The sequence below is a fragment of the Scyliorhinus canicula genome, chromosome 7, assembly GCF_902713615.1.
Source record: "Scyliorhinus canicula chromosome 7, sScyCan1.1, whole genome shotgun sequence".
Taxonomy (NCBI): Eukaryota; Metazoa; Chordata; class Chondrichthyes; order Carcharhiniformes; family Scyliorhinidae; genus Scyliorhinus; species Scyliorhinus canicula.
Window position 1 is genome coordinate 34,336,554 of NC_052152.1, and position 22,288 is coordinate 34,358,841.

Below are 22,288 nucleotides of genomic sequence, written 5' to 3' on the forward strand. Positions count from 1 at the left end.
AAGCACCTAATTTAAACTGATGTTGTTTACCTGCATTTGGCTAGAATCCTCCACTTGTGCCACAATATGAGTAGTTTCAGCGCAGAAATTCTGATCCACATCACCATTATAAGTGTTTTTATATTAAAGAAAGTACTCATCACCAAAGGAAAATTACTATAATTCACAATTGAATGTACAATAAATTCACAAATGAAAATATTGTATTCGACACCTTATGAAGTATGATACAAGATTTTATTCCCACAATAGTCCATCTCTAACAAATGCGGAGTTCATGGATTGCCTCATCTCCAAGGTAGAAATCAGGTTATCTCTGCTCTTTGCCCGTTTTTTCTTGCCTTGTAAGCCAAAATGCTTTCCGTTCCATCTCTGACCTAGCCTTGAACACTCATCCTCCATTTGTTTTCCTCCACGTTTTCTCTTTGTTTGCTTGAAGCTCATCTCATCTATGGCATCTCCCTTTCATTCCCACTAACTTCCTGATCATCTAAAGCCTCCCAAGATCCTAATTCAGTCAGTATTATTAATTGTTTTTTCTTCAAAATCTTCTTTTAAGTTGAGACTCACTGGGCTGCAACAATCTTGTAACTTTAGCCAGGTGTCAGCAATGTTCTCTGTAAAATTTAATTGCTCTGCGCAGTCAGATTTTTTCAATGCAGTCTGTCCCCTTAATTTTTTTTGTTCAAATTGACTGCAAATCAAACTCAAGTATATTGCAATAACAAAATTATAGCATAAATTAGCAAAGCACTCAGATTTAAAAACGTATACTGTATACATAAATTAAATCTCACTCAAAATTCTCAAAACGGAAATAAAATGTAAATCACAATTCAGTGACAATTGCTCTCCAGGTGTTACCTTAGAAAACTGAAGGTCAGACTTCCGGTGGCGGCAATGCGGAGCTAAGCCGCACGTTCGGCAGCTCCCGCTATCATAGGACTTTTGGGCTCTTTTAAGGGCCCCAAACGGCGCTGGTTCAACGATTCCTGGTGTGTGAAGGTGTCTGGAGTAATATCCCCCGGGATTTATGGTGCGGACCCTGGAGTGGGGCGAGGAAAAAAACGGCAGCAGCTCCCCTGGAAAAGCGGGGGAAGGTGGACAAAATGGCGGCCGGTGGAGCCCCCGAGGAGTGGAGGCAGTGGGCGCAGGAGCAGCAGGCGGCCCTTCTGCGCTACTTTACGGAGCTGAAAGTGGAGTTTCTGGACTCTTTGAAATTTACTACAAGTAAGCTGCTGGAGACCCAGACAACCCAGGGTGCAGCGATACTTGAGTTGCAGTAGCAGGCCTCTGAGCGCGAGGATGAGGTCTCGGCCCTCGTGGGGAAGGTGGAGATGCACGAGGCGCTCCACAAAAAGTGGCAAGATCGTTTTGAGGAGATGGAGTTTCGGTCGAGGAGGAAGAACTTGCGGATCCTGGGCCTCACGGAGGGGCTGGAGGGGTCGGACCTGCTGGCTTATGTGGTCGTGATGCTGAACTCGTTGGTGGGGGAATGATCTTTCCATCTGCCCCTGGAGCTGGAGGGGGCCTACAGAGTACTGGCCAGGAGGCCTAAGGCGAATGAACCCTCGCGGGCGGTGCTGGCGCAGTTCCATCGGTTCAGTGACCGGGAGTGTGTGCTGCGATGGGCCAAGAAGGTGAGGAGCAGCAAGTGGGAGAATTCGGTCGTGTGCATCTACCAGGACTTAGACTGGTGGCTAAGCGAAGGGCCGGGTTCAAACGGACGAAGGCGGTGCTCCACGGCAAGCAGGTGAAGTTCGGCATGCTGTCGCCTGCGCGCTTGTGGGTCACCTACAAGGACCGGCATCACTATTTTGAGTCCCCGGAGGAGGCGTGGGCCTTTGTGCAGGCTGAAAAGTTGGACTCGAACTAGGGATTGGGGACTGCGGGGGTTTTTTGTATCACTGTTTATGCTGTTGCTGGCTATTCTGTTTTTTTTTTCCTGCTTTCGGATGGTGTTGGTTATGGTTTTGTGTTTTAAGGGGGGTGTTGGGGGTCTGTTTTTTTGTACGGGGTTGGTGGATGGGTTGGGACTGCTATTTGGGAGCTGCGTTGGGGGGGGGGGAGGCAGTGTGAAAGCGCAGGCTTTCCTCGGGTTTCCAGCGCTGCGGGAACGAGGGGGTGGAGCTGGAGGCAAGGGGCGTGGATATCAGTTCCATTTTCCCGCGCTGGAGCGGTGCCAAGCTGCTGTTGCAGGGTGGGGGTGACCCCATATCGGGAGGGGTCGGAGTTAGGGCGGGAGCCTCCGGGGTCAGCAGAAGTCAGCTGGCTCATGGGAGTATTATGTAGGGACTGTCGCGGCCAGGAGGGGTCCTAGCCTTGGGGTGGGGGGGAGGGAGGGGGGGGGGGGGGGTAGATACCGGGTTGCTGCTGGAGGAGCTGGTGTGGGTCAGAGGGGTCGGGGTGAGGTTCTATCGCCATGGGAAACGGGCCGAGTGGGGGGTGCTGGCCAGGGGCGAGCAGTCGATGGGCTATGGCTAGTCGGCGGGGGAGGGGGGGCGGGGTGCCCCCTGATCCGGCTGATCACGTGGAACGTGAGGGGGTTGAATGGGCCGGTTAAGCGGCCCATTCGCATCTGAAGAGGCTGAAGGCGGACGTGGCCATGCTTCAGGAGACTCACCTGAAGGTGGCGGGCCAGGTTCGTCTGAGGAAGGGGTGGGTAGGGCAAGTTTTCCATTCAGGGCTCGACGCGAAGAACCGTGGGGTGGCAATCCTGGTGGGGAAGAGGGTGGCGTTTGAGGCGTCTGAGGTGGTGGCTGATAGTGGCGGCAGATAAGTGATGGTGAGCAGTAAGCTGCAGGGGGAGACGGTGGTGTTGGTAAATGTGTATGCCCCAAATTGGGATGATGCTGATTTCATGAGGTGTATGTTGGGCCGCATTCCTGACCTGGAGGCGGGGGGCCTAATCATGGGGGGGGGGGACTTCAATACGGTGCTGGATCCCCCACTGGATCGTTCTAGTTCAAGGACAGGCAGGAGGCCGGCGGCGGCCAAGGTGTTGAGGGGATGGGAGGGCAGGATCCCTGGAGGTTTGGGAGGCCGAGGGCTCGGGGGTACTCTTTTTTTCTCCCACGTGCACAGGGTTTATTCCCGTATTGACTTTTTTGTCCTGAGTAGGGGGCTGGTCCCGAGGGTGTAGGATGCCGAATATTCGGCTATAGCGATTTCGGACCATGCTCCGCATTGGGTGGATCTGGAGATGGGGGAGGTGCGGGACCAGCGCCCGCTTTGGCGTTTGGACGTGGGGTTGTTGGCTGATGAGGAGGTGTGTAGGAGGGTCCGGGGATGTATTGAGAGGTACCTCGAGGCCAATGATACTGGGGAGGTCCAGGTGGGGATGGTGTGGGAGGCTCTGAAGGCAGTGATTAGGGGGGAGCTGATTTCCATCCGAGCCCATAGGGAGAGGGAGAGACTGGTGAGGGAGCTGCTGAGTGTAGGTAGGAGGTATGCGGAGGCCCCGGAGGAGGGATTGTTGGGGGAGCGGCGTAGCCTGCAGGCTAAGTTTGATTTACTGACCACCAGAAAGGCGGAGACACAGTGGAGGAAGGCGCAGGGAGCGGTCTACGAATATGGGGAGAAGGCGAGCAGGATGCTGGCACATCAGCTCCGCAAGCGGGACGCAGCTAGGGAGATTGGTGGAGTGAAGGATAGGGGTGGGAATGTGGTGCGGAAGGGGGTAGAGGATAATGGGGTCTTCAGGGACTTCTACAGGGAACTGTACCGGTCGGAGCCACCGGTGGTGGGGGGGAATGGAGAGCTTTTTGAACAGGCTGCGATTTCCAAGGGTGCAGGAGGAGCAGGTGGAGGGACTGGGGGCGCCGATCGAGTTGGAGGAGCTGGTTAGAGGGATTGGCCACATGCAGTCGGGGAAGGCGCCGGGACCGGATGGGTTCCCGGTTGAATTTAATAAAAAATATGCGGACCTGTTTTGCCCCCTGTTGGTTCGGCCCTTTAACGAGGCATGGGAGGGGGGAGTTTACCCCCGACGATGTCACGGGCGCTGATTTCCTTGATCCTGAAGCGAGATAAGGACCTCCTGCAGTGTGGATCATATAGGCCAATTTCACTGTTGAACGTGGACGCCAAGTTGCTGGCAAAGATCTTGGCCACTCGAGTAGAGGACTGTGTGCCGGGGGTGATACATGAAGATCAGACGGGATTTGTGAAGGGGAGGCAGCTGAACACTAATGTGCGAAGGCTGCTAAATGTGATAATGATGCCGGCGGCAGAAGAAGAGGCGGAGATTGTGGTGGCATTAGATGCGGAGAAGGCCTTTGACAGGATTGAGTGGGGGTACTTGTGGGAGGTGTTAGAGAGGTTCAGGGAGGGGTTTATTAAATGGGTGAGGTTGCTGTACGAGGCCCCGATGGCGAGTGTAGCGAAAAAAAGGGAGGAGGTCCGAGTACTTCAGGCTCTACCGTGGGACGAGGCAGGGGTGACCCCCTGTCCCCCTTGCTTTTAGTGTTGGCAATTGAGCCTCTGGCCATGACGCTAAGGGAGTCGGGGAGGTGGCGGGGTCTGGTGCGGGGTGGGGAGGAGCGGGTAGAGTACAGTCCGTTAAAATGACGGTGCTCCCGAGGTTTTTGTTTTTGTTCCAATGCCTCCCCATCCTTATTCCGAGGGCCTTTTTTAGGAGGCTGAACAGCAGCATCACGGGAACTGTTTGGGCGCATGGGACTCCGAGGGTGAGGAGGGTCTTTTTGGAGTGTGGCAGGGATGGAGGGGGGCTGGCGCTGCCCAACCTCTCTGGGTACTATTGGGACGGCTAATGTCTCCATGGTACGCAAGTGGGTAATGGATGGCGAGGGGGCAGCATGGAAACGGATGGAAATGGCGTACTGCGGAGGCACGAGCCTGAAGGCACTGGTAACGGCGGCGCTGCCGCTCCCTCCAACGAGGTACACTACGAGCTCGGTGGTGGCGGCTACCCTCAAGATTTGGGGGCAGTGGAGGCAACACAGGGGGGAAGTGGGGGGCTCGGTGGAGGCCCCGCTGCGGGGGAACCACCGGTTTGTCCCAGGGAACATTGATGGCGGGTTCCTGGGGTGGCACAGGGCGGGCATAAGGAAGTTGGGAGACCTGTTCATTGACGGGAAGTTTGCGAGCCTGGGTGAGCTGGAGGAGAAGTTTGAGCTCCCCTCCACCCCGGGGAATATGTTCAGGTACCTTCAGGTCAAGGGGTTTGCTAGGCGGCAGGTGGAGGGGTTCCCTTTGCTGCCCCCATGGGGGGTAAGGGATAGGGTGCTTTCGGGGGTGTGGGTCGGGGATGGGAAGGTGTCTGACATCTACCAGGTGATGCAGGAGGTGGAGGAGGCGTCGGTAGAGGAGCTGAAGGCTAAGTGGGAAGTGGAGCTGGGGGAGCAGTTTGAGGAGGGGACATGGGCGAACGCCCTGGAGAGGATGAACTCCTCCTCTTCATGTGCGAGGCTTAGCCTCATCCAGTTCAAGGTACTGCACAGGGCTCATATGTCCGGGACGAGGATGAGCAGGTTTTTTGGGGGTGAGGACAGGTGCATTAGGAGCCCAGCGAACCATGCCCATATGTTTTGGGCATGCCCGGCCCTGGGGGAATTCTGGCAGGGGGTGGTGAGGACGGTGTCGAGGGTGGTAGGGTCCAGGGTCAAGCCAGGCTGGGGACTCGCGATATTTGGTGTTGGGGTGGAGCCGGGAGTGCAGGAGGCGAAAGAGGCCGGTGTTTTGGCCTTTGCGTCCCTAGTAGCCTGGTGGAGGATCTTGTTGCAATGGAAAGTTGCGAGTCCCCCAAGCGTGGAGACCTGGATCAATGACATGGCGGGATTCATTCAGCTGGAGAAGGTCAAATTCGCCCTGAGGGGGGTCGGTACAAGGGTTCTTTAGGCGGTTGCAGCCTTTCCTCGACTTTCTGGCTCAACGAAAGGGAACTAGGTCAGCAGCAGCGGCATCCCGGGGGGGAAGGGGGGATGGAGGGGGCGAAGGAGGGGGCGGGGTTCAGGGGGGTATTTTTATGTTAATTTAATTTATTTTAAATTTATTTTGTAGTTCATCGGGTTTGGGGGGGGCTCGTTATATGCGTTGTTACGGATCCGGGGGGTGTTTATTATTGTTATTATTATTGTTTTGTTGTTATACATTTTTCAAAAATTTCAATAAAAATTATTTTTAAAAAAACAATTCAGTGACAATTGAGACTGTTAACCAAGGCTATGTTCAGTGACTAAGTCAATGAAATTTTAAAAAGCACAGCAAAGCTGATTGGCATTATTGTGAAACCTAAAAAAAGCGAAGACAGGATGACCACAATACATCAGACGTAACGAAAAAGGATATGTAATCAAATAACGGCTTAGCTTCTTCTTTTCTGATATATTGAAGAAGTAAACGCTCACTCCAGACATGAAATTTTGTAGAATGGTTGAACGTTCTGATGTTTGTTCTGCAGCACCTCCCTCTGTCCTACTTCTGTTTGCTTTATCCTGTCTTGATGATGTCTTGATGGTAGAGACTGAGGATCCAGAAGCAGATGCAGAAACGCCATGTCTTTTGAAATAGTAGCTGGCATATCTTGTAAAGGAATAAATCTTTGGAGAAGTTAATTGAGTTGTTTGATAAAGGAGACCATAAGAACAGAGCTCACTGAAAGCACTTTAACCAAAATGTTATCACACACTCGAATCACAAAAGAATCTCAAAGGCTCAGTGAATGGTTGAGATTGTCTTCTTCCTCTTTTTTAATGTGTAAAGAAAACAAAACATCAACATCTAATTAAATGGCAAGTTATATATGAAGAATTCTGACAGTGCAGAAAGAGGCCATTCAGCCCATCGAGTCTGCACCGACCCTCTGAAAGACCACCCTGCCAAGGGCACTCCTCGCCCTAACCCTGTAACTCCACCTAAACTGCACAACTTTGGACTGTGGGAGGAAATCTACACAGAGACAGGGAGAAAGGAGAAAGTGCAAACTCCACAGTCACCCAAACCCAGAATTGAACCCAGTCTCTGGCGATGTGCGGCAGCAGGACCACCCTTTTATATACACACATATACATACATATATATATATACATATATATACACACATGTATATATATATATATACACATATTCCCGTACCAGCCTCCCCGGACAGGCACCCGAATGTGGCGACTAGGGACTTTTCACAGTAACTTCATTGAAGCCTACTCGTGACAATAAGCGATTTTCAATTTTTGCATTTTCATATATATTTATATGTGTGCATGGCTCTTAAGCTTGTTTTTCTTTCTTCTCCCTCACATGCCTCCTTTTCATTTGCTTCCCTTTTAACAGAGAAAAGCAGTTTTATTATCTGTTCCCTGTATCTCCTGAAATGGATGGTTAAAAGGGAACATACTGACAGTCTCTCTACAAATGTATTTTTTGGTCAGCCATATGTATTACATTTGAAGAAAATTATCATGTTTAAAAGGGCTCCAAATTAAATTAGTGAGATGTCTACAATATGAGTTTTTGGTGATCTTTTTGGAATACATCTTTTCCATAGCTTCTGCCAAATCAGTATTAAGGTGCAATAAACAAACATTGACATGTTCTGTGAGGCATACAGAAACATATCGGTAATATCTTTGAAGATAACTGAACAAACACTTGGATTGATGAGGCTTGATGTGGAACATCATGCTGCTTGGCCTATTTCACAGCAAGTAACCATTAGAGCAAGTTATGTGAATTGGGGGACACTTCTTGAAATTAGGAGCGGGATTCTCCGACCCTCCACGCCGAAAGCGCGCTCGGCGCGGGGGCAAAGAATTAACCAAAATAGGCCCCCATGCCAGAACACGATTCTCCGGTGACTGGGGAATCGCTGGCATTCGCACTTGCGCGATCGACGCGGCGCCGGTTGGGGGCCGTTGGAAAAGGCCCCCCCCCCCCACCGCCGGTTCTCCACGCTCGACGGGCCGAGTGCCCACCACGTCCTGCCGGCTTGGTTCTAATGTGGTTCCACCCAGCAGGAACTCGGAGTCGCAGCTGATGGGGGCGTTATGGTTGGGGGGGGGGGGGGGGGGGGGGGGGGGTTGTGTGGCTCCGTCATGTCGGCAGCGCCCGCGCCGAGGTGGGCCACTGTGCGCATGTGCGGATCCTCTTGCGGCTGCCGTACACACGCACGGCCACACAGTCTTTCCAGCAGAGCCCCGCCGACAGCCAGAGCTGCAGGACGTACGCCGGAGGCCTGCTAGCCCCCTGGAGAACAGGGAATCACCCCGGACTTTCGAGGAAAAGTCCAGAGTGATTCTCACCCGTTTTCCGGCGAGCATGGGGACTTAGTCCCCCAAAGGGGGAATCCCGCCCTAAGCCTTTTGCATTCAGTATAATCATGGATGGAATTCTCCCAAGCCCCAGCCAGCTGGTTTAATGGTAGGTGGGAGGCCCAAAAATCATTTTGATACTGGCATGAATTTACTGCGGGACTGTCCACTGGTGCCTGCCATGTCTGATGGGGAAACCTGCTGAAGGCCGGCGTGAAACCCATTTGCATCCCACTAATCGGGGAGATCTGCGGCGGGATCTTACAGATCCAGTGAATATGGAAGTGGATCAATATTTCAGCCTCGGAATGTTCCTGGAGATATATCCTCTTTCTCAGAAGGTCCACCTTCTGGCCTCAGAGTTCTCCCTGAGAACCATCTTCACTTTCAGGTGATCCAACTTCTTTCTTCAATTGTGGGTCAGTGATTTTGGGCACTTGTTCAATATGACGACTGGATAAGACAGCAGATTATGTGCCATTAGGCCTGCCCCACCTATGGAATACTGTGCAAAACACTTGGTTGCACAATTAATGAGGTAGGGGCCAGAAGATTTTGCGTATACTCCCATGGGCCTCCACGGCAGGAAACACTCCACGTTCCTGCCTCCGCTATAGCACTTAGTCCCAAAATGGGAGAATTCCGCCCCATATCAATACAATGCTGCCTATCCAGCAGGACTTAAAGGGACTGCTGGAGAACACCAAACACTTGCAGTGTGAAAATAATTACCTGTACTTGGAGCCATGAGGGACAGGATGCTCTATGTAGCTTAACAGCAGTTCTGAAGACTGACATTCGACTCTCACCCAAATCCCTCCTTATTTGAAGGGACATTGCAAGCAACGCAACGGCCTGAAATTTAATTAACTTCAGCAGCGACCTACCTGGGCGCACATACCAAGCACCCATAACTTGCCGGTCAAATTTAAATGAGGCCCAAGGTCTAATATTGAGTGGGTCTGAAGCATATCCATTCTGGGCACGGATTCATCATTGTGTTCAGTTCGGGCTGACAGGTAGACACCATCCAATTTAACCACAGCTATGTTTTACAATACATAAAGTAGCTTTATTCTAAATCTTCTCCGTGGAAGAATGGTCAAAAGATCCCAACATATGAAACCTTGGTAAGATTAAATTGGGCTTTTACCATTTCCTTTTCTCTATTTTCTTTTTAAGTATACAATTATTTTCAACTTTGACTTTGGTACTTTTCATCCCTCATCGTGCATAGCCCGAGTGAAGAGAGGTGGGCTGGGCAAGGAAATTGACTCAAGTAGCTCTGTTCTTTTGAATAGCAGCTTCATTAATCAGCTTAAAACCAAAATCAATAACTTTCAAGAGACTATTCTTTTTCCCAGTTCTTTTCACCTGCCAACTTAGTCTTCTGTACCTTCAGGGTTATTGAAGTATATTCAGATCTAGGTTGAAGACTGCGAATTACAAGGAAATCCTACATATCGTGCCGGGATGAGTTGAAGCCAAAATCCACACACCAAGGTGGGCAAGAAGAAGTGGCAGAGGATTTTGAACTATCAAGTCAAAGCAGGGGCTCAGAAGCAAAATCAAGAAAATGCAGTTTTGAGCTGGGGAACTGCAGAAAAATCAGATTCAATTTGTAACAAAACATAGGCAGTACCATAAGTATGGTTAAGGACTTGGTTAAGTTCCAACTCAGTTGTATTATTTGTGTCTCTAAGAATTCAACATACACTCCAAAGTAATATTTGTGAGTGTGGCTCGCATGCAATGTATGGCTGTTTTGTGACAATGAAGCTTTTACCCACATATAGATTTTTTAAAATGTTAGTTCAGGAAACTAAAACAAATATGATTTATACTCTCAAATAGAAATAGGTATCACAAGGATACATGTATGTGGCTATCCCTCTGGATGTAAGGTATTTCCGAATAAGTCTCTCGGTGCCATACCAGTTAAATCCTTTGGTTGTTTGTCCTATTCGTGGGAGATGCACACTTGCTGAAAAGAAAGAATTAAATATGATTCAAACACATTGTCAAATGTAACTGTGCACACAATTGTATATTAATATTATAAAAAATGCATGGTAAAAATGTTTTGAAGAGGATTAAGTAGAAAAGGATATTCAATTGGACTTTCTATACCCAAATTGAGTGTGCTGCCACCCACCCCATGCTTACAAAAAATTCAGTCTGATGATGTGTTGGCATATGATGCCAGCATACCAGTCTCCCAAATTACGGAAGGAGTGGGTGTGGGAATGAGCAGCTCACTGCCATTTTGGAATCACTAATTAATGAGATATTCAGCTCGTCAACAACACAATCGTCAGCAGTTTTTCATTGTCCTCTGCACTTTTCAGGCAATTATGAATACTTTTGGGGGTCATTTTTACAAAAAATGTAAGAGTACCAAATTGTTTTTTTTTCCAATTAAGGGGCAATTTAGCATGGCCAATCCACCTAACCTGCACATCTTTGGTTGTGGGTGTGGTGAAACCCACACAGACACGGGGAGAATGTGCAAACTCCACACACGTTTGTATGGACCAATTCTGAACGGCACCCAGTTTTTGACTCCCTGGGGAAGCTGGTAGTTACTGGGCAGTAGGCCTTAAGTGGGTTTAAGGCCTACTTACGTGTTTGCAGCTTGGTCCTGCCATTGTGAGCGGGTTCCCGATCCCGCGAGCCGTTGTGGCTGCCGGGAAGCCCATGTGAGTCTTCTCCCATTGGGACGTTAGGTGGCCGGTAGATTGCGCCCAAAGTATTTATACAGCTGCTCCGGTTCAGTTTCTGGTCAATGGTAACCCCAGGTATTTGATGGTGGGGGATTCAGCAATGGTAATACCATTGAATGTCAAAAGGAGATGGTTAGATTCTCTCTTGTTGGAGATGGTTATTGATGAGCACTTTTGTGCACGAATGTTCCTTGCTACTTATCAGCCCAAGCCTGAAAGTTGCTGATTTTAAATTCACCCATCACAATTTGCCTCGTCAGTTAGCGCTATTGTCATAAATAAATTATTCCTGCTGATGTGTGGTGGGGGCCATGGTTTGAGTCATCGCACGCAGGACAGCTCCTGCTTGAAGGCGAAGAAAAGAGCTCTTTCTAGCCAAAATCGGGTCTAACTTTGATGAAAAAATGTAACTGAAGGTCGGAGGAGAAGTTCCCTCTGGGAGTCGCATGTCTGCTGGTGACCAAATCTGGCAGATTGTGAAAGACATTGGATAAAAAGAATTATGGCTCATCTTATTGTGGTCTCAATTCTACCTCCCTGCCTAAACCCTTTATCCTTTGACTCTGTTGCCAATCAGAATTTATCTAACTCAGCCTTAAATATATTCACTGACCTTGCCTCCCACTGCTTTCAGGAAGAGAATACCACAGACGAATGAACCTCAGAGAAAAATAATTTTGCTCATCACCGTCTGAAATGGGAGACCCCTTATTTTTAAACTGTGCCCAGTACTGCTCGTCTCTTTCATAAGGGAAAACATCTCTCGTTATCTACCCTGTCAAGTCCCCACAGGATCTTAATATTTCAATAAGATCACCTCTCATTCTTCGAAACCCCAATGAAGACAGGCCCAACCTGACCTCATAAGATAACCCTCATATCCCAGGAATCTGTCGAGTGAACCTTCTCTGAAATGCTTCTAATGTTCTTTCTCAAGTTAAGAGCACCAAAACTGTACACAGTACCTCAGACGTGTACAACCGTAGCAAAACCTCCCTACTTCTTCCATTTATTTTGCAAAGTATGGCAACATTCCATTTGCCTTCCTAAATGTATGCTATACCTGCAAACTAACTTTTTGTGATTCTTATATCAACACACCCAGATCTCTCTGGACACTAGAATTCTGAATTCACTCCATTTAAATATTATACTGCTTGTCTATTCTTCCTGCCAAAGTGAGCACACTTATAATTTCCCACCTTCTGCTTCATCTCTCAATTTTTTGCGCATTCACCTAACCGATTTAAATCTCTTTGCATACTCATGTCCTTTTCACAACTTACTATCCTACCTATCTTTGTGTTGTCAGCGAATTTAGCAACCATACATTCAGACCCTTCATCCAAGTCATTAATATATATTTTAAATATTGAGGCCCCACCACTGATCCCATGGCACTCCACTAGTTACAGCTTGCCAACCAGCAAATTACCCATTTATCCCTATCCTCTATTCCCGTTAGCTAACACATCCTCAATCGATGCTAATGGGTTACCCTCTACCCCATGAGCTCTTATTTTATGTATTAACCTTTGATGTGGCACCTTGCCAAATTGCCTTTTGGTAATCCAAACACAACACAGGTTCCACTTTGTTCATGTTGCTTCCTTAAAGAACACCTGATAAATTAGTCAAACATGATTGCCCTTTCACAAAACCATGTTGACTCTGCCTGATTACATTAAAATTTTCCAAGTGTCTTGCTATAACCTCCCTAATAGTCGATCCAGCATTTTCCAGATGATCGATGTTAGGCTAACCGGCCTATAATTTCCTGCTTTCTGTCTCCCTCCATTGTTGCACAAATCTATAGTCAGGGTACAAAATGACTCAGGGAGCAAAGCTGAATGAGAGCCCACTTCATGGTCACTTCAGATAATTTACACATAATTTAAATGTCAGTGCAAAGCAAAATCCGTTTGGTTTGATGCTACATTGATTTTCTGAGGCTACATTTACACTACTAGTTTAACATTCACATACCATTTATTTTCTTGGCAGCTCTCTGGAGTTTTTGTAGTCCCACATCCAAAGCTGTCATTTTGATGCCGGAGAGATTGCTGGAATTATCTCTTTGCTGGGCAACTATCAGTGCTAACTAGAAAAGCATTATCCAGGTTAAACATATTTGAACAATGGGTATTATCAGCTGTTTAAATAACTTCAAAATTGATCATCTGAACTGTACAAATATAATGAATTGTTCAGAGGAAATCCAAAATTATGGTCTGATCAAGGTTGTAGGTGATTTCATTATCAAGGATAATAAAATGTTTTTTGTGGCTCAAGGGTACCATGTAAATTACAGGATTCAATAGGAAGGAATATAGAACCAAACTACAATTTCAATTATTAGTCAGAGATGGAGTTAGGTAATGTACAAGAAATTATCTTGTTCTTCAATTTTCTATGATATTGATTACGTTACTAGTACTAACGTGGTGATCAGATGTCTAAAAGCAGTATAAAGATGGCATAAGGGGCTGGACTCAAATATAAGGACCCCAGGTTGGCTTTATTCTACCATTTTGAGACTAAATATAGTGGCAGGCAGCTCTGGCTGTGTCTGTCGCATCAACCAGAGTGGCAGGATTCCACGCTTTGAATCTCATTAAGTATGCGCGGGCGAGTTTCCCTCCAACTCTCCTGGCAGGTCGACAGATTCATCCACCAGCCCTCAGCTGACAGGCTGTGTTTAAATACCAGTCCAGCACACTCATATCACTGTCTCCAGCCCACCTGCCCTCACCAGGCTGTGCAGGGTGTCAGCAACCCAGCGAGGTAAGTTAGCAGGGCAGCATTATGGCAGAAAGGGTTTGTTGCATTCACCTCAAAGTCTCTGGTGAACCGAGGACTGCCCTGTACACACCAGACATAAGCACTCAAATTTGATGCCAACCTGATTTCCTGCTGGTGTGACGCATGATTGGAAGGCCTGATGGGACACTGACGGGCAGCTGTTTTAATGAGCATTCATGAGATACTAATGCAAATGTTGTTCACGCCACCTGCCAGCGGGAAGAATGACCTGCCATTAACCCGCTATTGGGAGAATTGCAACGAACATTTACACCAACGGGTTTCCAATTTTCTGGCTCTAGCCACATTTTCCGTGCCTGCCACCAAACCCACCACCTTGAGTTTCAGAACTTCAGATTTTATCCAATGCTCCCATTTTATCTTTTGACACCTGGTGCCAGTAATATGAATGCACCGAAGTCAATGGAAGTTGGGAACTGTGCTGTGGATGGGGATTTGCTATTGGTACCCAGCAGTCAGGACGGTCCATGCCCTCGAGCCTGTCTGCCTTTCTTTTGCCAATTCTTGGGCATTGGCAACACTATTGACTTTGCCAGGTTTTCCAAGTTCTCCTCCCCCTCAGCTACTCTGCTGTGTTTAGATGTAGAGTAGACAGTGGGGGTTATTAGTTGAAGATAAGTTATAATAATGAAGTTATTTAAACTTAAGGTAGACAAATGATCAAAAAGTATTGATTTTATTCAAGGATCTGGGGAAAACTAATCCAAAATAAGCCATCTATTCTTACATACCAAGTCTTGTCCTGTATTTCTTGATTCCTTGTCATCAATGGGAAATAGAAGAACACTTCCCAGAGAAAGGTCTGGAATGACAAAATAATTGCAATATTAAAAATTATATAATCATAAATTACACAAAGAAGGAAATGATTGTTTCACTATCTTTAATAAAGTATATTTGATTTAACAGTTTTATTATTTTGTTAATTGATGGTTAGTTTTATTTTTATTGGGCAGCACGGTGACGCAAAGGTTAGCACTGCTGCTTCATGGCACTGAGGTCCCAGATTCGATCCCGGCCCGGGTCACTATCCGTGTGGAGTTTGCACATTCTTCCTGTGTTTGGGTGGGTTTCACTCCCACAACCCAAAAGATGTACAGGCTAGGTGGATTGCCACACTAAATTGCCCCTTAATTGAAAAAAAAAAGAATTGGGTACTCTAATTTATTTTATTTTTTTATTTTTATTATAAATTTAAAGTACTCAATTATTCTTTTTCTAATTAAGGGGAAATTTAGTGTGGTCAATCCACCTACCCTGCACATCTTTGGGTTGTGGGGGTGAGACCGCACACAGAAATGGAGAGAATGTGTAAACTCCACATGAACAGTGACCCAGGGCCAGGATCCAACCAGGTCCTCGGCGCTGTGAGGCAACAGTGATAACCCCTGCACCATCATACCATGCAGCCATATACCATCCTGACCCGGAACTATATCACTGTTTCTCCACTGTCGCTGAGTCTAAAGCCTGGAATTCACTTCCTAACAGCAGCGTGGGTGTTCCTGAAGCACATAGACTGCAGCGCTTCAAGAGGGCTCACCACCACCATGTCAAGGGCAATTAGGGATGGGAAACAAATGCTGGCTGAGCCAACAATGTCTGTATCCCATCAGTGAATTAAAAAAAAATCAAATAATGCTCTGAAAAACAATGATGAGAAAAATGTTTTGTATTCTAAGCCAAAAGGCAAATGCTAAACACAGTTTTAAAAATAAAACTAGGGTTTTACCCCCCACGACCCAAAGGTATGCAGGTGAGGTGGATTGGCCGCACTAAATTACCCCTTAATTGAAAATAAAATGAATTGGGTACTTTAAAGTTAAAAAAAAATGGTATATGACTTGGAGGAGAACTTCCTGTCGGTGGCGTTCCCATATGTCTGCTGCCCTTGTCCTTCTAGATGGTAAACGTTGTGGGGTTGGAAGGAGCTGTCAAAGGTACCTTGATGAGTTGTTGCAGTGCATTTTGTAGATGCCACACATCGCTGCTGATGTGCATCAGGGTGGAGGCAGTGAGTGTTTAAAATGGTTCCAATAAAGCGGGCTGTTTTATTGCCTGGCACTTGCATGGCATGAGTGCTACTTGCCACTTATCACCACAAGCCTGAATATTGTCCAGGTCTTGCTGCATATGGACACTGACTGCTTCAGAGTTGTGAATGGTGCTGAACATTGTTTAATTATCAATGAACATCCCCACTTCTGACCTTATGACAGATGGAAGGTCATTGATGAAGCAGCTGAAGATGACTGGGCCTAGGACATTACCCTGAAGAACTCCAGCAGTGATGTCCTGGGGCTGAGATGATTGACCTCTAACAGTAACCAACTTCCTTTTGTGTTAAGCATGCTTCCAACCAGTGGAAGGCTTTCCTTCTGATTCCCATTGACTTCAGTTTTGCTTGATGCCACACTTGGTCAAATGTGCCATTGATGTCAAGGCAGTCACTCTCATTCCACCTCGAGCACAGCTTTTTTGTCGATGTTTGGACCAAGGCTGAAATGAGGTCGGGAGTTGAGTGGACCTGGAAGCCCGCAAACTGAGCCTCAGTATTGCTGCGTATGTGTCGATGACATCTTCCATCATGTTGCTGATGATCGAGAATAGACTGATGGAACGGTAGACTGATTGTATTTAGGCTTCCTTTGCTACCTGCAACATATTTCTTGGGCTTAATGGAATCAACACAATCGCTCTAATGGATTCCTTTAATGTACTTAAAAATTAAAGATAAAGAAAGGAAATTTTAAAAGCATGAATCGTTAAAATTCTGGTCTCTATTACCTTTCATTTTTCCTGCTCGCCCATACTGTTTTCTTGGTTCATCAGATCTAACTTCCAAAGCTGTAAACAAACCTCCTTTTCCCCATATTCCAGAGTCATCTAAAAACAGTAAATATTGAAAGAAAAAAATGTTTAATGCAAGATGAACAAAACAAGATTCAATGAAACCTGTCTTAAGCAGCCATTCTTTGGACTGAATCAAACAGATTTCATAAAGGGAGGGTCTCTGACTTCAAAATTTTTTATTTTAATATTTTACTCACAAGTATGTGCTCTGAACATGGCTAGGTTCTCTTAGAAGCACAATGTAAATTTTCAGAAATATTTTTGGGGTAACGAATTGCCGAATGTGTCAATGTTAGTTTGCCTTTTTTTCAGCATTGTGTTTTTATTGATGCTCTTTCACCTTTTCACCCACCTCAAACTTGCGCTACTGCTCTGTCTAATTGAGTTTGCTTGTAGCATTCTTTTCCTTCAGTTTTTTGGTATTTCTTTCCAACAGGGCATGCAGGGCAGAACTGGTCACATTCATAGGTTTTCACGGATAGCAGAGGATTGTTTATATTAATCTACTTTCGCTGGAAGGAAGTAGTAGTTCCAGCAGCTGTGTCATTCATTTCCTTGAAGAAGATATTTGTGCATTCTAATTCTGGCCTCTTGTGCATCTCAAGTTCAATTGCTCCATCATCGGTGCCTGTGCCTTCACTTGCTTAGGTCCTAAGGTCTCGAATACCCTTCTTATACCTCTGCGCTTCTCCATCCTGTTTTTCTCCTTTGAAACAATACTCAAAAATCTACCTCTTGGTCCAAGCTTTTGGTCTTCTGAACTAATATCTTATTATGTGGCTTGCTGCATACTTTGTTTACCAGTGCTCCCATGGACCACCATGTGATCTTTCACTGTGTTAAAAGGTGTTACATAAATACAGGTTGTTGTCATCGTTGAGTTAATCTGAATAAGGAAATTATGGGCAACTTCCTTAGAGGGTCAGAGCTGGAATAGGAATCCCTGCTTTTGCCATCAGTTGCAGCAGATGTTGCTTGCCTTCTGATAGAGCTTGAGGATCCATTCAACTGAACAGACTGGGGACAATCAGTGGGAATGATTTTCATGGCCTTGGGGTGGTAGGATGGCGAGAAAAATTGCAAGAAGCCATGTTGGGTAAGCTCACCGATGCATTCCTGCAACCAGGTACATAATAATAATCTTTATTATTGTCACAAGTAGGTTTACATTAACACTGTGAAAATCCCCTAGTCATCACACTTTGGTGCCTGAACGGGTACACTGAGGGAGAATTCAGAATGTCCGCTTCACCTAACAGGACTTGTGGAAGGAAACCGGAGCACCCGGAGGAAACCCACGTAAACATGAGGAGAACGTGCAGACTCCGCACAGTGACCCAAGCCGGGAATCAAACCCAGGTCCCTGGCACTGTAAAGCAACAGTGCAAACTACTGTGCCACCATGCTGCCCGATTACCCAGCAACGGGACCAGATGTGAATCCCCTAATAGGGACCCTAAATCCCTAATGGGGGCAATTTCCACAGGCTGCAAGCATTTTGCCAGCAGCCACATCACTGTTTTAGGTGCCACCAGCTTCATGGGTGGTCTCCTGCAGAACCCGGGGGGGGGGGGGGGGGGGTGTCATTTGGAGGCTACAATGCTCTAACAGGTCCTCAGGAAGGACCTGTCTGCTTGACCCCTCTGATGATTAATTTTATACTTTCTTCTCCCAGGGCACCCTCTCGATCCCACTGACCTTCAGCAGCGCTGGTGGAACTCAAGTTGCTGAGGCTCAAGTGTCTGACCCTCCTAGTGGGCCCACGGCCTACCCGTACTCGTTTACTGGAATTTCTGAACTGGTGCTGCGTCTGGCCAGTGGGGGCTTGAGACCCCCATTTCATCCTAACGTTGGGATCTTGAACTCTGTTGTAAATGTGTGAAGGCAGGGATCTGCTGATTTGACATCAAGCACAATGAAGGTGTGAAGTCTCAATCCTAACATCACTCTGTAGCGGGCATGATAGTATTTATTAAGCAGAGGTATAAATGAGCAAAACAATAATACTTGCATTTGTATGTTGTCTTTCTATTCCAATTCCCTTCCTGCACATAGTGCTGCACTAAGCCAGACTTTCATCCGTTTCCATAGCTATTCCAGAACAGATCACTAGTCTGTCGCCGGGGGTTTAGAGCTTGAGGGGCCTCACTCCACATCAAACATGCCGAGCAGCGGTCTCTCCCAATCATACTGCCAGCCATTGGCGTGTTGGAAGGATTTGCAGGTTGACACACTCAACCCGTTTACCAACCACATTATGAGTGCAAATTCTTTGCCCATCAAGTCCTGGATTGGGACTCAAACCCGGAGATTCTGGCTCAGAGATAAGGACACTACCCACGGTGCCACAAGACCATACAGTGTCTTTAAGGTCAAAAACTTCCCAAGGCACTTCATAGGAGCATAATGAAAAAAAATTTGACATAAGGAGACATTAGGACAGGTTACCAAAACCTTTGTCAAAGAGGTAATTTGAAGGGATGTCTAAAAGGAGGAGAGAGAAATAGGGAGGCAGAGAAGTTAAAGAAGGGAATTTGAGAGTTTAGCGTCTCGGCAACAGAAGCGTGGCCACGATGAGGGTGTGATAAAAATCAGAGATGTGCAAGAAAATTGGAGACGTGCAGGCAAATCGGAGGACTGCAAAGCAGGAGATTACAGAAACAGGAAGGAGCAAGATCGTGGGGTGTGAATTGTAAAACCACAACACTGCCAGTGTAAGAGTAGGTTGATAAGCACAAGGGTAATGGGTGAACAGGACAAAGTTCTATAATTCTAAACACAAGACCTCTGTAATATATCAGTTTATTTTTTTTACTTGCCAACACAGTGCACTATTATTGCATCCTCTTTGTCAGCAACCGTTGGGTGAGTGACATCCCCAAGAACATAGCGAATGGACATCTGTTCTGCATCTGTATTATCCAGGTCACCAGGAAGGTCATTTTCATCTTCCTCTGATTCATCCTCGCTCTCACTATCCAATGCTGGAAGACAGAGAGATCGGTAGGCACAAGATTCCCACCAAGCCAACCTGGGGAGAAATGTCATTTAAAATTGCATTATTGCTATTTAAAACAGATAAGCAGATTGGATAAGCTGAGCACCATACGCTCTTGAAGAAACAAAACAATTCTCACACTTGAGGGATTAATTAGCTCTGAAGCGCTGGGTCCTCCTGATAGCTTATTTAAATGTTACAAGGGTCTTTGTTCTTTCTTTAAAAATACCATATAGTGTTACCAGTAGATTATAAAATATTTCTGAAGAGGAAACATTGGGTGCGATCTATCGGCCGCGCCCCACCCCTGTTCAGGCGAACGGGAGCGCGACGTGGCCGGTATATGCCGGGAGAGGGCTCTTCCAGGATCTACTCGGCTCACTACACCTCGCATGATCCAACGGGATGTGTGGGCGGGATCAGTATTTGGCAAATTTGCATATTAGTGAGTAATATGTCTAGTAATATGAGACTAGTGAGCTAGTCTCACTCAAACATGCAGCTCGCCTGATCTACCCGAGGAGTTAGGATTCTACCCCTTTGCCTCGGAGACCTTAGGCATGCGCTGCTCAGTACAAACAGGGGTCCAGACAGAATGGCACTTTGGGGGGCGGGGTCTCCCAGGGGATTGGAGGCCTCCAGATGGTTGCCCTCTGGGCAGTGTGGCATCCTGGGATTGCTGGTGCGACCTGAGCATCCTGGCAGTAACTCTGCCAGGCTGCCATTACACCCATGCTGGGGATCGATCTCAGGGGTGCCTTGCTCGTGTTAGGTGGGGTGCGGGGGAGGTCCCCCGAGGACCGTCTTATAGGTGAGTTGGAGCTTTGGGGGGGTCAAGAGATCCCCTGATGGTGTCCCGATTTTCTCCTGCACAGAGGAGTTCTGGCACATGGAGTTCCTCAGTGCAGGAAACAGGACTAAGTGTGGCCTTAGCAGGGCATCCCCACTGAGGCCCCAGATTGCAACAAAGTCCCATTCAATAGCATGGTCTTTCTCGACATTGCGGGCGCCGGAAAACATTGGCGAAATGCACTCGTCTTGGGACTTTGTTGCAGTTCCGTTATTTCGCGCCCATTATCAGAATTGAGTAAGAGATAGAATTCTGGTCCAAATCAGAAGGTTGCAAAATTTAAGCCCCACCCCAGACATCAGCACATAAACTGGGATGACATTTAGTTTTGACGGAGCACTTCATTTTCTAAGGTACTGGGCGCGATCTACTAGGCAGGTTATGCCCGAAAGGTAACGCGGCTATCCCTCTTCCAGGATCTACCCAACTCGTCACGACTCATGAGATCTAACGTGATCTCGCGAAAAATCACAATGTGAATCCCATCCATTATGGACAGATCACTTTTGAGAAAATCTGCATATTAGAATGAAACAGCTAGTCTCACTCTCATATAATCTTCCATGATCTACTCAAGGCATTGGGATCTAAGCCCTTAGTCATGGAGACTTCGGGCGAGCGCCATTCAGTGCTGGTCTCCACAAATGGAGACCAGTCGGTCAGTGGGGGTCCCCCGGAGGATCAGAGGCTTCAGATGCTTGCTCCCTGGTTGTGGTGGCACCCTGGCACTGCTGGTGCTACCCAGGCACCTTGGCACTGCCAGTCTGGCACCCTGGCAGTGCCACCTGGGTGCCAGCCTGGCACTTCAAAAGTGCCCACATGGCATTGGCAAGGGCATGGCCAGGCTGGCAGTGCCAGGGTGCGAAGCTGGCATTTGTCCCACAACAGGGACCAGGCCCAGGGATGCCCTGCACGGGTGCCCCGGGGGTGGGGGGCGGGGGGGGGGGGGGTGTCCTGAGGATCTCCTTATAGATGAGGTGGGTCTTTGGAGGGGTTCAGGGTTTGAGAGATTGTTACACCATTTAAACTGGCTTCCCGATTTTCTCCTGCACTGGAGAGTTCCGGTTCCTCAGGACAGGAAATAGGACTAAGTGCAGCCTTGTTGGGGCGTTCCCTGCTGAGGCTCCAAATCTACCCCAATGGGAACAGAGTCCCCTTTGATAGCGTGGCTAAACGTGTTATGGGACTCTGTTCCAATTTGGATAAATCGGTCCCACCATCATAGGATGAGACATTATGCTGAAGCCCTCTCGCCCTCTCAAAGAAGATTAAGATATTTCTCCTCCTAATCAATATTTGTCCTCAATCAAAAATACAAAAACAGATTAGATCAGGGGTGGGCAAACTACGGCCCGCGGGCCGCATGCGGCCCGCCAAAGGTATTTCTGCGGCCCGCCAAGTCATTAAAAAAAAAAAAAAAAATTTTTTTAAAAAATTTTTTTTTTTTTTTTTTTAATTTTTTTTTAAGGTTAATGGAGGCGGGCTGTTGGGTTACTTACTGGTATAGGGTGGATACATTGACTTGAGTAGGGTGATCATTGCTCGGCACAACGTCGAGGGCCGAAGGGCCTGTTCTGTGCTGTAATGTTCTATGTTCTATATGAGGCGCCCAGAATCATAACCGGGTGAAGTAATTATTTTACTTAATATACTATGCGGCCCTTTGTGAATTGTGAATTTTTGAATGTGGCCCTTGCACGGAAAAGTTTGCCCACCCCTGGATTAGATGGTCATTCACATCATGCTTTCTGTGTCACACCTTGCTGCGTGTAAA

General features: G+C 47.2%; 1 protein-coding gene across 1 annotated transcript in view; it reads right to left on the minus strand.

The window, feature by feature from the left end:
* The window catches only part of chd1l (chromodomain helicase DNA binding protein 1-like), a 160,007-nt gene that overhangs the window by 1,201 nt on the left and 136,518 nt on the right, over positions 1–22,288 (minus strand). Inside the window, exons 18-24 of the mRNA XM_038801727.1 lie at positions 19,486–19,697; positions 16,601–16,699; positions 14,545–14,615; positions 12,977–13,091; positions 10,143–10,251; positions 6,310–6,534; positions 31–112 (exon numbers count right to left, since the gene is read on the minus strand). Of these exons, the coding sequence (XP_038657655.1) occupies positions 31–112; positions 6,310–6,534; positions 10,143–10,251; positions 12,977–13,091; positions 14,545–14,615; positions 16,601–16,699; positions 19,486–19,697 (913 nt within the window). The remainder of the gene's footprint in view (positions 1–30; positions 113–6,309; positions 6,535–10,142; positions 10,252–12,976; positions 13,092–14,544; positions 14,616–16,600; positions 16,700–19,485; positions 19,698–22,288) is intronic.